The 16,121-nt window shown below is 44.8% G+C and overlaps 2 protein-coding genes across 2 annotated transcripts in view; both read right to left on the reverse strand.

Annotated features, from left to right (window-relative positions):
* NSMF (NMDA receptor synaptonuclear signaling and neuronal migration factor) overlaps positions 1–248 on the reverse strand; it is a 33,535-nt gene extending 33,287 nt beyond the window's left edge. Inside the window, 1 exon segment of the mRNA XM_044661197.1 lies at positions 110–248. Within this exon segment, the coding sequence (XP_044517132.1) occupies positions 110–248 (139 nt within the window).
* A 1,626-nt stretch (positions 249–1,874) lies between these two features.
* Positions 1,875–16,121, reverse strand: part of PNPLA7 (patatin like phospholipase domain containing 7) — a 262,836-nt gene continuing 248,589 nt past the window's right edge. Inside the window, exons 31-38 of the mRNA XM_044659658.1 lie at positions 15,910–15,979; positions 14,623–14,739; positions 12,056–12,204; positions 11,330–11,482; positions 10,453–10,563; positions 8,514–8,601; positions 5,094–5,209; positions 1,875–4,421 (exon numbers count right to left, since the gene is read on the reverse strand). Of these exons, the coding sequence (XP_044515593.1) occupies positions 4,143–4,421; positions 5,094–5,209; positions 8,514–8,601; positions 10,453–10,563; positions 11,330–11,482; positions 12,056–12,204; positions 14,623–14,739; positions 15,910–15,979 (1,083 nt within the window). The 3' untranslated portion in view covers positions 1,875–4,142. The remainder of the gene's footprint in view (positions 4,422–5,093; positions 5,210–8,513; positions 8,602–10,452; positions 10,564–11,329; positions 11,483–12,055; positions 12,205–14,622; positions 14,740–15,909; positions 15,980–16,121) is intronic.

A 16,121-nucleotide genomic window follows, 5' to 3' on the forward strand; every position in this document is an offset into this window, starting at 1 on the left:
CCCCGACGCCTCTAGCACTGGACAGCTCCCTGGCCGTTAGGCAGGTCTGCAGGACAGCAGCCTGAACTCTGCTTTGCAAAGGATGCCCAGGACTGCGGGCGAAGGCAACCAGACTGATTGCGAGATGGATGGTTGCGGTGTGCGTACGCCTCTCCCCCGCCCCAGCCCCTCACTCACCGCACTTTGGCCGCCACCGAGGACATGGCCTCGCTCCTCAGCGCCTTCCTTTTGGAGGCAGCTGCGCCCATATTCGAGGCCGGGAACAATGGGGAGGGTGCGGCATCCCCCCAGTCTGGGGCGCCGCGGGAGCCGGGCTGGGGGCGAGGGGCCTCCGCTTCCTGGGCTCAGCCCTCCGACCGATCCGCGAGCCCTCCCGGGCAGCCACAATCGCGGCCCCGCATGATTCCGGGCCAGCTCCCCCGCCCCCGGCTTTCCTCACTGCCCCTAGGTCTCACGGCAGGCAGCTGCCCCCGCAAGCCCGGGCCCGACGTGCGTGGTGCCCGGCCCGGCTCGCCCGCCCGCCTCAGCCGCTGCTGCAGCGGGTGGGGAGTGCGTGGGAACTCGGGCGCCTGCTATATGGGCCCGGACAGCTCCGCCCCCTATGTCCGACGTCACGAAGGCACGAGGCAGGGGGCGGGGGACACAACTGAAGGGAGGGGTAAGGAATGGTGAGAGAGAAGGGAAAAAATGGGGACAAGCGGAGGGCACAGAGATGGCGATAGGGAACCGAAGTTGCAGGGAAGTGATGGAGGTGGGACTGGACAAGGAGTTCAGAAACCTTGCTTCAAATTCCAGTGCTCTCCCTGTGACCTTGGGTCAGTCACTTCTCTAGGCCTCAGTGTCTACATCTGTAAAATGGAGAGGTTCAACTAGATTATTCCTAAAATAATCCAGCTCCCAGATCTAAATCATCTGGTTAAACAAACAGGTCTGGTGAACTCAGGGCAGCAAGGGAAATAGAGGTGAAATGAGGCATGAGGAAACTGAAGCTGGTAAGATAGGAATTTGGAAGGGAGGAAAGAAGCTGCTGAGTAACAAAAGAGAAGGGTGGGGAGAGAGAAAGTAGGAGAGGAGGGAAGGAATTGGGGGGGGGGTGCGGGGAAGAGGAAGGAAAGGAGAGAAGTCAGGTCAGAAAGTCCTAGTCTTCAGGCATGGAAGAAAACTAGAAATCATTTAGTTCTACTTCCTTACTTTATTGGAAAAGACCTGAGCCATGGAGTGGGGTAATGATTTGCTTAAGGTCACACATTGTTAGCTAGGCCCCAGCAATTTCACTGAGATGCTGTTTCTTTCATCCTGTAGAGTATAATCTCTTTGAAGGTAGCTGCCTTTTCATTTTTGATGTCCCAGCATTTGCACACAGAAGACACTTAATTTGTGTTGAATTGGATTTTGAGTCTCTTATGGCATGCATTTGTGATTTTTATGTCAAAGATTATGGAGTGATATCCTTTTTTACAAAAAGATGCTTCTCTTTACAGAATGGTTCATTACAGAGTTCACTACTCATTAAAAGCAGGAATTTATAATAATGAATGATACTCTCTAAATTAGTGGCTCCCAAACTTTTTTGGCCTACCGCCCCCTTTCCAGAAAAAATATTACTTAGCCCCCTGGAAATTAAATTAAAAAAATTTTTAATAGCAATGAATAAGAAAGATAAATGCACCTCTGGCCATCACCACCTCCCTGGATCGCTGCAGCACCAGGAGCCGGTAGCGCCCACTTTGGGAATCACTGTTCTAAATCGATGGTGTCCTCACTTGACCCCCATTGCCTACCCTTACCACTCTTCCACCTAGGAGCCAATACACAGAAGGGTTTAAAAATGTAAAAAAAAAAAAAAAAAAAAAAAAAAAAAAAAAAAAAAGCTAAATCGATGGTGTCAAACTCAAATAGAAATGGGGCCTCTAGCCTCTAATCCACATACAAGGATCCCTGTGGACCACATTTTGACTTAAAGATGAATGTAATATTATCTATGCTTTTTTTTCTTTGTCAAATATTTCCCAATTATAGTTTAATCTGATTTGGCCTACATTGGGGGTAAGGGGACCTTGTGTTTGACGTCTCTTAAGGGGATCTTTGAATTGTGGGAAGCCAAGATATACCTGTATTGAGCTGAGGAAAAGGAGTGTTGAAGGATTGCACTGGTCTGGTTCTGGGGTGTGTTGAGTGGAAGATGAGCCAATTTCAGAATGCCTCACTGTGCATATAATTTAGTACAATTGGCAGCTTCTGCCCTTTGGGAAAGGGGGAAAGTATAGAGAGAAAGGAACTCAGAACAAAGACTAGAAGCCTGGGGGAAGGAGTATAAACACTCTTGTCTCAGGGCATCATAACGTGTGTACATGTACCTGTGTGTGTGTGTAGAAATGGGAATCCATGACTAGTTATATATTACTCCTTGCCTCTCCCACTCCAGCAGCTTTAGATCACAGAATTGGGGACAAGAATTGGTGGTAAAGGAAGTAAGCCTGTTTGAACAGGAATCAAACCTAGTTTTTGGTTTTGTGGGAGGTCCAGGGAGTCATTCTCTTCCTCTCTCCCCTCCCCCAAGGCCTTTTGCGACTGCTTCTCTGTGCCCCAAGTTGGCTGCAGCTATAGTATGCACGGGCTGAGAAAATGACAAGCAGCCTCTGCTCCTTGGCTATAGTTATTTTCTATGCCCTCATCCCCCCATCCCTAAAATAAAAGGTGGGGGAGTGAAGATCACATTCAGGTCATCATATGTTAATAGCAACAATCATTAGGGATGGATTTGGGCCCAGGCACCCTCCTGGGGACAGTGGGTCAGAAGCATCTCTATTCTTGGAATTCTCTGGGCACTTGGGGAGAGGTTCTACCCCTGGATGAACTAGGGGAAAAGGAACAATCCATTCATCCCAGACTTGTACCATGGTGTGTCCAATGAAGGAAAGAACCACCAGTGAATATGTTTGTGTATCTATACATATGTATGTATATATATTTATTAATAAACTAAATTGTATGTTGCCTTTTCAGTTTTCTACATTTCCCTATCTCCAACCTCAACTTGTCTATCCATGAAAGGAAAGCAGTTGCTTCTCATATTGAGCCAAGACAGAAGGAATCTCTTTCCCAGAAACTTCAGAGGCCACAGGTTGGAGGGTTGGGAGCTAGGATCTTGCGAAGTGAGCATGAAGTAGAATTCCTCATTCTGGCAGCATCTTCCAACTTCCTATGTTTCTCAAAGGCCTGTCCTGGGCCTTAGGATTGGGGGTAGTCTCAGCTGCTTCTTGAATGAAAGGCTGATTTTCAGGGCCCAGCCCTGGTCCTTTGTCTCACTCTTTTGGGCTGTTCTTTCGTGGTTAGCCAAGGACATGAAAACAAAATACATAGCTTGGGTGCTAAATTCTAGAAGGGAGAAGAGGGGAATTTGGCTTGGTCACAGTACATATACCTTATTCTGACCCCAGGAGGAAAGGATCAGGATGGGAGGATAGAATAAGTTTCAAATGGCTCAGCTCTCTCTCACAAGGGGCCTGAGCCTCATCCTGGCTTAGCTAAGGAAGAGTATGGCACTGGGTGGGTGACCCAAACCAGAACAGGCACTTGAGGGCAGTCATTCCACCTAAAGGCTCTCCTAGAGGAAAACCTTTGATGGAAGTTATCAACATGCCCAAGAATCTCCTCTACTCTTTCACCAGGGACTTTTCTGCCCAAGTGGCCTGAATACTAAAGCCAGGGAATTGCTTAAAATCCAGCCTACTCCTAGACTCCAAGATTTCCAAAGGTTTCTCCTCAGGGCCAATGTGCACAGGTAGCTTCTTTAATAGGATCAATGAAGCACTTCAAGGGCAGTCTGAACTGTACAAAACCACAGTAACTCATGGATCTCCTCTTTTCAGCTTCCCTCTTACTCTCAAACCACAGTAAATACCCTTCCTCACACTCCCCCCATTCCCCACCCCATCCCCAACTCTGGGAGATAGAATCACATGGCTGGTCAGTGATTTGACTGGGTGGTAGAAAGGAAGAAGGCAAATGTATCCATCCCTCCCACAGATACCCAAGATGGCTTCAGGAGAAGTGAAAGGCTTCATTCCAGCAGCACCAAATATCAAGGTCTCAGCCTCCATTAGAGAAGCCTCATGGCCCCTTGTAGAGAAATAGGGCTTTTAGGAATCCGCTTCTGAATGGGCAGATGGGGAGCTGGTCACAGAAGACTGTTTTGATGCTTCTGAATGGACAGATGGGGAGCTGGTCACGGAAGGCTGTTTTGATGCTTCTGAAAGGGCAGAATGGGAGCTGATCACCGAAGGCTGTTTTGTCATTTCTGAACCGGCAGTTTGAGAGCTGAGTATGGAAGAGTGTTTTTTCTCTCTTTTGAGCCCTTCCGCTTCTGAAAGGGAGCTAATCATGGAAGAGTGTTTTTTTTCTTTTTTGATTTCTTCTTCCTAAATAAAAACAATATGATCCGGACTTATTAATGCTAAGGAGCAAAAAAAAAAAAAATACTAAAGAGCACTCAGTCTTCTCCACTCTGGCCCCGGGTCTACCACTACCACATCCCTAGGTCTTACAGTCTAGCTTGGAGTTTTGATAGAAACACATACATTGTTATATTGTATTTTCTTCCCAGAGGAGATCTAGGAAATTTGGGAAGTCTTTAAGTCCTCTGAATCTTGCTCCTTTTGGAGCAACATGGGGGCATCTACTGAGCTGGAAGCCTCACTTTAGCATAGCCCAGGAAATAGTTGGGTCAGGAGTACATGGGAGCTTTTCATTGTCATATCCCTGGTAAGGCCTATTGTTTGTAAGGAACATACATCAAAGGGACAAAGGTGGTTTCCTCCATGTCCACTAAGACTTATCCTTATCCTGGGTAAGCCAGGGTTGGGGACTAGGAAGATCTAGATTCTAAGTAACCCTTCCCTAGGGCAGAAAGGAAACAAATGGCCTTCTGTGATTATCTGTGTATTCAGGATGCAGATGGAGATAGTACCATGACCCTGGAAGAGAGAGTTGTAATCCCCCATGGGGCTTCTGCCTCATCTGCCAGAAAATGTCCAAGAATTACTTATCTATATCTTGAGGGACCAGAGAGGTAAGCAGAGAATCAGTCTTACTGAGAAGGGATCTTCAAAAGCTCCTGTATCTTCTTGTTCTTGTTCATCCTTAGGGAAGTCTAAGCTTGCCTCTTCATATTCATCATCACGGTCAGCATCATCATGGTCAGATTCATCTAGCAGATAAATGGAAATGCCCTGTTGTGTCCAATGCCCAGGGAGGGGTCAGCAAGAGATCAACAGGAGCAGCAGATACAGGTTTATAGGGCAACTGATTGGGCTTGTTGGGTCACTGAACCTCAGAGGTAGAAAGGCTTTTAGAGCTCACTGAGCCCAATTTTTGTAAGAAAAAGGTTCCTTCCTACAACATGTCAGACAAGGAATTATTGGTCCAGCTATCCCTTCAAAGGAACAATCTCTCAAGATGCCTATGTCACCTTTGGACAGCTCTACATGTTAGGAATTTAATCCCTCTTTAATATTCCAGCCCTTCCATTCCTTTGTTTTGTCTCTTAAATCTCTTTTCCAGGCTAAACATCCTTAGCTACTTTGATTGTTTTTCAGCTGGCATGATTTCTTCACCTCACCAATTCAGTTTCCCTCCCCTGGATCTTTTCTCAAGTGTGATGCCCAGAATGAATGCATCGCTCCAGATATGGAAAATGATGTCTCCTGGAGTCACTCTTTAGTTCACTTTGTCCCAGGTGACTCACATTTAGCTTCCAGCCCACCAGAACCCCTTAGAGTCATGACTGTGGGAGAAAAGTAGAAGAAAGAAGGGTTGGGGCAGCTGGGTAGCTCAGTGGAGTGAGAGTCAGGCCTAGAGACAGGAGGTCCTAGGTTCAAACCCGGCCTCAGCCACTTCCCAGCTGTGTGACCCTGGGCAAGTCACTTGACCCCCATTGCCCACCCTTACCAATCTTTCACCTATGAGACAATGCACCGCAGTGCAGGGGTTTAAAAAAAAAAAAAGAAGAAGAAAGAAGGGTTTAGGAGAATCAGCAAGTCTTGATCCAGAGTCTTTAAAACCCCAAATCCTTTTCCTTTTCAGTGAATAGCTAAGTACTTATGTGAACCCTCAATAAATACTAATTTATTGCACTCTTAAGGGGCTTCCTAGCAGTAAGGGTGCAAAGGTGTATTGCGGGGTACATGGTTAGTCCAAAGAAAGAATTTGTTTAGAATCAGTGTTCTTTTTCACTGCAAGCCTATGGGTCAGATATTCCTGCAGAAAATAAGGCACCCTCCTATGTCAGACATTTGATACTCTCCCTGGAGGTCAATGAGAGGAACAAAAATATGTCCTCTTCTCCTCCCCACCCAACATACATTTTTCTGGTGATTTACCTAGGAAGAGAATCCAATCATATTCTCTAAGTCCTGGCTTAAAACCTCAGAGTTGGCTTTTACAATTCCAGGGACACACATGTTCCTGTAAGCTAAAGCCCTGATCTATCCTTCACCCTAGGATAGAAATTTCTCCTTTACTCTGTGTCAGATGCTGGGTCCATCCAGAAAAAGACAAATGCAATTGATGAGGATTTAATGAGAATAAAAGTGGATCTGTGGGCGGGATGTATCATTTTTGCCATTCACGCTGAGACAGTTGTCATAATGTCATTTTATTAATTTGTTCATTGCTTGGAAGCAAGTCCCACTAAGCTCTTAAGCAGAAAAGAAGAGTAAGGCCTGTTATTTAAGAAAGCAATAGCTTTAGCCACTGCCTCAGCAAAGGGCTGGCCTCAATATGGCAAAGCCAGGATGCTTCCCTATAGGAGTCTGAACAACACTATGAAGAAGCATTCCTTTTTTTTCTATCACCATTTCTAGTGAAGAGGACTACATTCTTTCCTTTAATTATGCACAGAATCCCTACCATGCCAATGGTATGAGGCTATTGATTAGAACAAATGAGATAACATATCTAAAAGTGCTTTGCAAACTGTAAAATATTATAAAAATATAAAATAGTATTTGGCAATCAACAAGTCAACAGTGAGCTCCCCTTCCCCTCTTCTGTGTAACTGGTCTTGTACTACATGTGGCAGGGAATAGCTAAATTAATTAATTCAATCATTCAATAAATATCTATTAAGCAAACATTCAGAAGAATGGAAACTATTTGGCCATGAGATCATTGGTCTTCTTCAAAAAACTAGTATGAGGGGGGCAGCTGGGTAGCTCAGTGGCGTGAGAGTCAGGCCTAGAGACAGGAGGTCCTAGGTTCAAACCCAGCCTCAGCCACTTCCCAGCTGTGTGACCCTGGGCAAGTCACTTGACCCCCATTGCCCACCCTTACCACTCTTCCACCTATGAGACAATACACCGAAGTACAAGGGTTAAAAGAAAAAAAAAAAACAAACTAATATGAGTTGGGGTTTTCCACTGACGGCAACCTATATATCAGGATTCCTGGGAGTTTCTCCCCAGAAAGTCATGTGGACTCTGTTCAGCAACAGAAACAGCCCCCTTTCCTTAATTTAAAAAAAAAAACTAGGGAAGGAGAAAAGGAGGAAGAGAAAGAGAAAGAAAATGAGGGAATGAGGCAGACAGATAGGGAGAGTACCCAAAGGAGTGAAAGAAAGATTGCCTGGTTTAGGCACAAGAATAAGCCACTGAAATGATCAGAAAGTGAAAATAGGAAGATGATAAGAATGATTAATACATTTATATAGTACCTACTCTGTGGGAGACACTGTTAAATGCTTCACAAATGTCTGATCCTTACAAGAATCCTGGAATGTGGGGGCTGTTATTATCTCCATTTCAAAGTTAAGGAAACTAAGGCACACAGAGATTAGGGGTCACAAAAATAGGAAGTATCCAAGGCTGGATTTGAATTTGGGTCTTCCTGACTCCAGATCCAGCTTCCCATCCACTGAGCTATGTAGCTGGAGAAGGAGGAGGTTTAGGACAAGAAGAGAAGAAAAACAGACAAGAGGGAAATGCCTGTGGAAGCATGGAGAAGTGAGAGATTGGCCAAGGCTATGTTCCACATATAAAAATCTATGTGGCTGGACTGAAACCTTTCAAGGAGGTTCTAGACCTGTGTTGGCAAACCTGTGGCATGTTTGCCAGAGGAAGGTTGCTCCCCTCTCCCTTTCCACCAGGCCTGAGGACATTTGTCATATCACCCACCCCTCTGCCCTACAGCCCAATGGGAGTGCTTCCTCCCTCCCCTGGGGTAAGAGTGGGCAGGGTTCACATGTGGCATGAGGGTTGCAGTTTGGGTACTTGGTCTCTAAAAGGTTCACCATCATGTTCTAGAGACCATCAGTGTCAAAGCACAGACTATATCATCCTTGTAATCCAACTCAAGCCGATTACCTTTCACAGACAGAAGTACACAGGCTATGGGTGTAGAAGGTAGAAAAGAGGAGAGGGGAGGATTCAGACACACATTCCTTGTAACCCTGACCTTGAGTCTTGGCTATGGTTCTCTCTAGAAAACAAGCTAGTTTTTCCTTTAGACCAACTCACCATCATTCGTCATTAAGGATCTGCTTGGTTCAATACGGGACACAATCTCTGCCAGGTCAGTGAAGGAGGCATTGGAGTAGGTGAATACCTGGATAAAGAGAGAGTACATCAGCTGAACAGTGCTGAGTGAAACCATCCTGGCTGTACAAGAACAGATAAGGTCAACATTTGAGGTGCAAAAGTCTGTTTCTTTGGCCAGAATAAAGCAGAATGCTTCATTATCCAAACTTGGTTAAATTTACCTCTTCATACATTCTTGACAACTTGTGTTAAATTCTATTTTAAAGTGTAAAAAACTAGGCACTAGAGGATTTAAGGCCTGAACTCAGGCTCTTGCTTTGGAGGTAGCAAACTGCATTGTTCCCAACATGACTTGCTGCTGTGCACTAATCTCTACTATGTACCCTCCCTTGTCTTCTCTGATCATCTGCCTCTGAGTCACTGGTGGTCGCTCCTGGGAGCTCTGGGTCCTCTTTCTGACTGTTTAGGAGATGATGCTTGGGCATCTCAGCCCAAGAAGGCAGAGCTAGAAACGGGTGAAACCAGCAGCCAATGATTGAGAAACACCTGTTTCTATCAGTCATATCCCCTGCTATGAAGCACCTTGGCCAGTTTCTCGACTGAAGGAGCTAGCTCATTTTGATAAATCCCTTTCATAAAGTTATAAACAATGAGTGAAGGTAGTAGGAAATCACCTATATTCCATTAATACATGAATTAATATTAACATGTGATCAAGGTCACCACCCTTCCTGCTGTCTGCAGCCATTTTGGAACTTAGCCATTGAAGCAAGTCTGCATTAGGAGCAGAGATGTCCTGGACTCAGATGATGATGATTTTATATTTTCCCTTTTTCTTCTTCCCCTTCCATCCTCTATAATCTGGTTTGGCGCAGTCTCTCCAGTCCAAGGAGGATGCAAAAGGCACAGTGACCACATGTAGGAGTGGTAAGGGGAACCCAGAGAATACCAGACCTACTGGCACTTTGAGGATCACCAAGTCCAAGACCCTGCTCTGACATGTGAGGTATCATGAAGTGATCCCAAAGTGACACGAACAAGTTAAAGGCAAAGTTAGAACTTGAGAGGCAGTGCAGTGCCATGGAATGGATGCTCACTATGGAGTCATAGGGCATGGATCTGAATTCCAGATCTACTACTTACTACCTATGTGCCCTTAAGCAATTCACTGAACTGCTCTGGGATGGTTTCATCACCTATAAAATTGGATGCTAATGTACCTTCCAGCTCTAAATCTGTGATGCTTGACACTAGAAACTAGGTCTTGTGCTTGGTTTCATGTTCTTTCTATAGTATGAATGGGATAGGGAGGGAGAGCACTTGGCATAATGTGGCACTGAATAAATATTGGACAACCCTTAGAAAAGGGACCTGAAAAGGAGATCTTGCTGTTACTATCAGGACATGTACTAGCAAAGGGCTTGCTGGGGCTGATGTGTTGGCACATCCCACAGCCCTAGTGGGACCTTCATGTCAAAGTTGATGCTTAGAAAGAGGGCTGGCTAGCAGAGGCGAGCCAGTGCTTCCCCTCATGAAGGGAAGTTTAAGTGGAAACAACCTAGAGATTTTCTAGCCCAGAGGTCTTAAGTTTTGTTTTTTTTTGTATTATGTACTCACTCTGGCAGTCTGTTGAAGCCTACCAACCCTTTCTCAGAATATTTTTAAATGCATAAAACATTAGGATTATAAAGGAAAACAATGACAGTATATTGAAATACAGTTATCAAAATATTAAAAAATAAAAAACAGCTCAAATTCAGAGACCCTGGGTCTAGCCTGGATCTTTTTCTAATAAAAGGGGTATGTAAGACAAAAGAAGAAATGAGAAAGGTCATAAGTTTCTGAGTGAACAGATACAGCCTTGTTGGAAGCTGCAAAGGAAGCAAGAAAGTATTTGTCAGGACACAGAGAGACTCACCTCTCCAGTGTTCATTTTGCGGATTTCCTGAACATCACTCATCATCTTCTCTAGCACACCATTGTTGGCCCAGATGTCAAACACAGTCTGTCCATACTGGTAACCCACCTCCTGATGGGAAGCAAGTGGTGTTCACCAAAGCATACACAGGTCAATGGTCCTTGACCTCAGAAATCAAATCAGTCCTATCATCCCCTTCTGGCCCCCAGGGATCATTTACAGGGTCTTATTAGTCTTAATATTCACATTATGCCCTGCAAGGAATTTGTTTAGAAGGCAGCCCCTATAATCCCTCTCTTCTCCCCAAGAGGACATTCACAGAGACATATCAACCTTGATAATACCACCTTCTGATTCATAGGGAACCATAAATCCTAATATTCTGCTCTCTGGAGTCACTCACAGGGGTATATCAAATCTCACAGTCCTCCTTTCTACTTAAAAGTCAATCTCAAGAATATCAGCCTCCAGTCCTGAGTATGTAAAATTGGTCAGGACTATCAAGGCTGAATAAATTCAAGTTCCATAGGGAGAGCCCCCAGAAGTAGAAAGATGGTAATACAATCATTATAAAGTGGAATAATTACATAGTTTTTTTGGAACAGGATCTAACCAGGGCCTATCTTTAGCAAAACAGCTGCTTTCCATCTTAGAGATGAGGGGGGGGGGCTTCCATTTTTCTCATTGCTGAATAGAAAGGCAAACACAAAGCTCCCCTTGGGATACCTCTGATAAGAAGGAATAAGGCTAGGGTCCTTCTTCCAGAACTGGGGATCTAAGAAGTAAGGAGACAATCTAATCTCAGCATTCTTTATGTATTATTACCTCCATTTCTAATGTTTCCCAACATCCCCCCCCAAGTCAGTTTGACACTCACACAGATTTCATCAAATTTGCCAAAGTCCAGGGTACCATAATTGTCAATGGGTGGTCGGATATATTCACAGTAATCACTCTTCATCACCATCTCCAGCTGCCTGACACAGCTCACATAGGCCAAGCGTGACTGGATCTCTGCCATATTCAGCACCTATGTACAGGGTTATAGAAGGCAGGAAGGGACAAGGCAAGCGATGAATTCCAAGGATTGGACAAGGGTACTTGCAACAAGTTCTGCTCTATATTTCCCCTTTTATGTGTGACCTATGACTTCCCCTAGACCAAAACCTCCCCACTTGTCATCATTTGGTTCTTTTAGTCCTAGTCCACTAAACACCTTGGCTTATTCCCAGGGCCATGATACTAATGGGTCCTGCAACTAGAAAAATCTCCCCCTTGGAGGGGCAGCAATGCTATAGTGAAAAAAGCCCTAGGTTGGGAGACAAAAATAGATGTGAAGTGTTAGGGACCTAGAGTAGTTAGCAGTAGGGGGTTCTGGGGTTTCAGCTGTAGCTGGAGGGTAAAGCATTTACTTAGGTCCTGGGAGACTGGGGAAAGTCCATTTGGCAACCCTTGGGCATGAAGCTGGGGAGGGAGAACCACTCTGAGTGTACTGCACACATGTTATCCTCCCTTTCATTCCTAGCCACTGCTGCTCCCTAACACTCCATGCTCCCATGCATGGTGTTTCTGATTCCCTCCCTTGAGGCCCAGGCCCTGCAACCTTCACTTTTGTAGCCAGGGGATTCCAACGTTTCCACAGCAGCCACCAGCCAGACAGTGAGTCGCCGTAGTTGGTGAGGTCCGTTTCGTCCCTGCTGCCCACGTCAATGGCAACCACCACCTTGGCACCCATAGATTTGGCCACATCAGCTGATGGGGAGAAGGCCCAGTAATTCCCATGGTATTGGATTTAATTCAATTCAAAAAACATTTATTAAGCTCCTACTATGGACCAAGCCAGGTGCCAGGGACACAAAGAAAAATTGAAAGTCTCTTCCCTTAAAGAGCTTACATTCTATTGGGGAAAATAAAATATATGCAAAAATTTAAATACAAAAAGATTTCCCTGGGGCGAGGTGTGGCAATAATAACTTTCAGCTGGAGGTAGGAGGAGGAAATAAAGAAAGGCTTCTGGTAAAAGGTCGGCATTTAAGCTAAGCTTTGAAGGAAGCAAGTGACTCTGCCGGCAGAGGGAAAAAGGCAATATGTTCAAGGCATGGGGGAATGCCTATGCAAAGGCACTAAGGTGAGAGATAGAATGACCAGAATGAGGAACAGCAAGCTCTCTAGTTTGGTTGGAATACATAGTACATGAGGGAAGAGTAATGTACAAGAGGCCTGGAAAGGGGAATTGAAGCCAGATTGGGAAGGACTTTAAAACCCAGAGTCCTAATTTTGTCCTAGAGGTAAGAGGAGCCTCTGGCGCTGCTTGGGCAAGGGACTTATATGCTTGGAACTGCTCTTTAGAAATATGACTGTGGAAGCTGGGTGGACTGGAGAAGGGAGAGTCTGAAGGCAGGGAGACCAACTGAGAGAGTGTAGTAATAGTCCAATTGATCTGAACTAAGGTAGTGACTGGGAGTGGAAAGAAAGGGATATATTGTGTAGGTAAAACTGACAAACCTTGGCAACTGACTGGATGTGAGGGGTTAAGAAAAGTAAAGATTAAAGTTGCCAACCTTGGTGATCAGAAGAAGGTAGTGCCCTCAACAGAAATAGAGGTTAGGAAGAGGGGAGAATATGGAACAAAAGATAACGAATTCTGTTTTGGACATGCAGAGTTTGAAATTTCCTCAGACATGCAGTTGAAGATGTCCAATACAGAGTTGGTGACAGTCCTAGAGCTCAGAAAAGAGACTGGTCTAGATATACATATATGGAGTTGTCTGCACAGAATCCAAAGATTTGCTGATTACCAAGACAGAAAGGGAGGAGAGCCCAGGATAGAGCTCTGGGATCCACTCATAAAAAGGACACAGAACAAGGATAATTATATTACGAAAAATACTGAAAAAGAGAAGCCAGAGAGAGGAAGAAAGAAAACCAGGATCATGAAAATCCAAGAAATAGAAGGTGATCAATTGTGCTGAATGCTGCAGAAAGTTCAAAAAGGGCAAGGACTGAAAAAAAAAGGTCATGGGCCTTGGCAATTAATAGACATTGTTTTAATGGAGCAATGAGGTTAGAAGTCAGATTACAAGGGGTTGAGATATGAGTGTGAGATGAGAAGATAGATATCTCACAAAGGCACATCTGTTCTTGGGTAGTACCCTAAGACATCAGAGCCTTTGCTGGCCAACAAACCTCAAACACCTTTCAATCATTAGTACTGTGCCTTACACGGGTATCATACTATTCGTTCACAGATTTCAATGGATTCAAGTACCATGTTTTTTTCCCCATAATGAAATGGGCAAACTGAAATGTGGTGAGGTTAAGTAACTCATCACTAGCAGAGCTAGAATGAAATGCTGGGCCTTCCATATCCTGGCCCAGGGCTCCTTCCACTATATAATGCTGCCTCCTCAACAAGTACATTGGGGAAACTCTCAGGAGCATCAGCTCTACCAACAGTATTGGCTGGCAATTAATCCTATGAGACATTTTCTTCCCTAGGACCCAAAGGAACACAGTACTATTTATTATAATACTTTCTATAGGACCTGATGAGACCATTTGACTTGTTGAGTGTCCCTTGCCAGGAAGTCCCCTGATATTTCAGAGCCATCTCTGTGTTGTTGTCTCTGAGCATGTGGGCCTGCTTTAGCCTTGGAAAGGTTGGGCTGATTTGGGATGCTCTTCTGAAGGTGACTTGAAAAAGTTAAAGATTTTGTTTGGACTTTGCTTCAAAGGCCTTACCTCAAATAGGGTTCGTTTCTGTATCTGCAGGGCCTTCATCTCTGACTTGGCACAGAAAGGGGTTAATCTCTCCTTAGCACTTAAAATTGGCCTATTTCTATGCTTGGCCCCTGTTCTGATAGCTAAGCTAATAAAAACATAGCCATATGTTCAGTATTGCGGGTGTGTATGAGTGTCTGTGTTGCCTTTGCTTGCTCCATGAGGACTCATTCCAGTAAATTAGTTTAAAATGTTTTTTTCTTGGCCCATTCTAAAGAAAACGTGCCACCACCCCAGCCTTTCTTTAGAAGCAGGTGGCAAAGAAACCAATTTTATGTGAGTGAGGAAATGAACCTCTAGACCCAAAGTACACTGGATCACAGGAGTGACTGCCTCCAATTAATCAGTGCTGCTCAAGAGCTATCTCCTTGCACATCAGTACAATTGTACCTGGGAGGTTGTTGATATAGCCACCATCCATCAGTAGATGTCCATCTTTGGGGTCACAGAGTGGGGGCATATAACCAGACAGAGTCATACTGGCTCGGACATACCTCCACAGGGAGCCTGCAGAAATGGGGAAACAGAAGAGAAAAGTTATAGCTTTATCTAAAGGGAAAAGTGGGCTACCTAAGAAACTAGCAAATTATTTTGGGGAACTCCAGGAGGTCAAGCTACCCTCCTAGGGTTGGAGAACGAGGACCAGCAGCACTTCCTAAGTCTAACACCTACAACAGCGTGTTGTAGACTTTTTGAGAGAGCACCATGTGCATCTGGGTGCTGGATCACATGTCCTGGTCAGGCAGGGTCAAAGTCTTCTTTCTCAACACTATTGATGGATGCTGTCTCTGAAACTGGTGGCTCCTTCAAAACTAGAACTTTCCAGTTGAGAGCAGGGAGACCTTGTAAGGCAAATTCATGTTATGGCTGTAGCAGCTGTGAATGGCTGTTCTCCATTTAGCTTCAGGGTCATGTCACCTGCCTCTGAAGGAGGGGGTGTTTCTCACCTAGAACCATAGAGAAGCAGACAAAAAACTCCCCACAGTGTTAGGAGAGGATTACTGAGTAACAATGGCAGCAGCAGTAACTGCCATTTAGATAAAGCTTTACCTTTATCTAGTGGATATTTTCCAAGCTTCTATTTCCCAGCAAAGACTTGGCCAAAGAATATGTGTGATCTTGGGAAGCATGGAAAGGGCTTGCCTGATCCAGAGATAACACTATACCCTCCCAGAGAGGACTCAGGCCACCTTTTAGGATAAAACTCCATGTCTGTCTCCCTCTTGCAGGTATGGCAGTGGTAGTAGCCATTTTTCTCACTATGTCAAAATTCTTCTACCTTCTATGCCTGGTATAGATAGTAGTCAGAGAAGATTCTCATAAAGGCAAAGGGGGCCAATTTGGGAAAGATCAGTGGAGTATAGCCCAGACTAGGTGCCTAGCAGTTGGGCATAAATTGTCTCCATAGCTCTTTCCTCTCTCCCTCAGTCTAAACAATGATTCCTATTCCTAAACAAATATCCCTGTCCATCTCTGCTCTGTCTCTGCTCCTGGGCTATGATTTCCTCCTCCCTCTTGCCTTTTCCCTTCTGATATTCACATTCATCCTTCCTTCCTTTCTCTCGGGTCCTAGGGCTAGGAGGTCATCAGATACAGTTTAATGCTTGTAGTAGGAAAAGTCAAAGAAAAAGTGAGGGTATTTCTCATTGGGACTCCTGCTGTGAGGCGGCTACTTACCATCTGTGTGGACCCTCATTGCAGAGGCAGAGATATCTGTTGTGATAACAAAATAGGGAATCCAGAGATCCTAGACACAACAATGAGATATAGCTTAGCTATGTCTCTCTAGGTTAAGATTACCCTCCTAATGATGCTGAGAGAAAACCTTTACTATAGGGGGATAAAGGAGAAAGGAAACAGCCAGTGTCCTCTTTGCTGTATATTTGTAT

Source organism: Gracilinanus agilis, chromosome 2, assembly GCF_016433145.1.
Source record: "Gracilinanus agilis isolate LMUSP501 chromosome 2, AgileGrace, whole genome shotgun sequence".
In the NCBI taxonomy this organism is placed as follows: Eukaryota; Metazoa; Chordata; class Mammalia; order Didelphimorphia; family Didelphidae; genus Gracilinanus; species Gracilinanus agilis.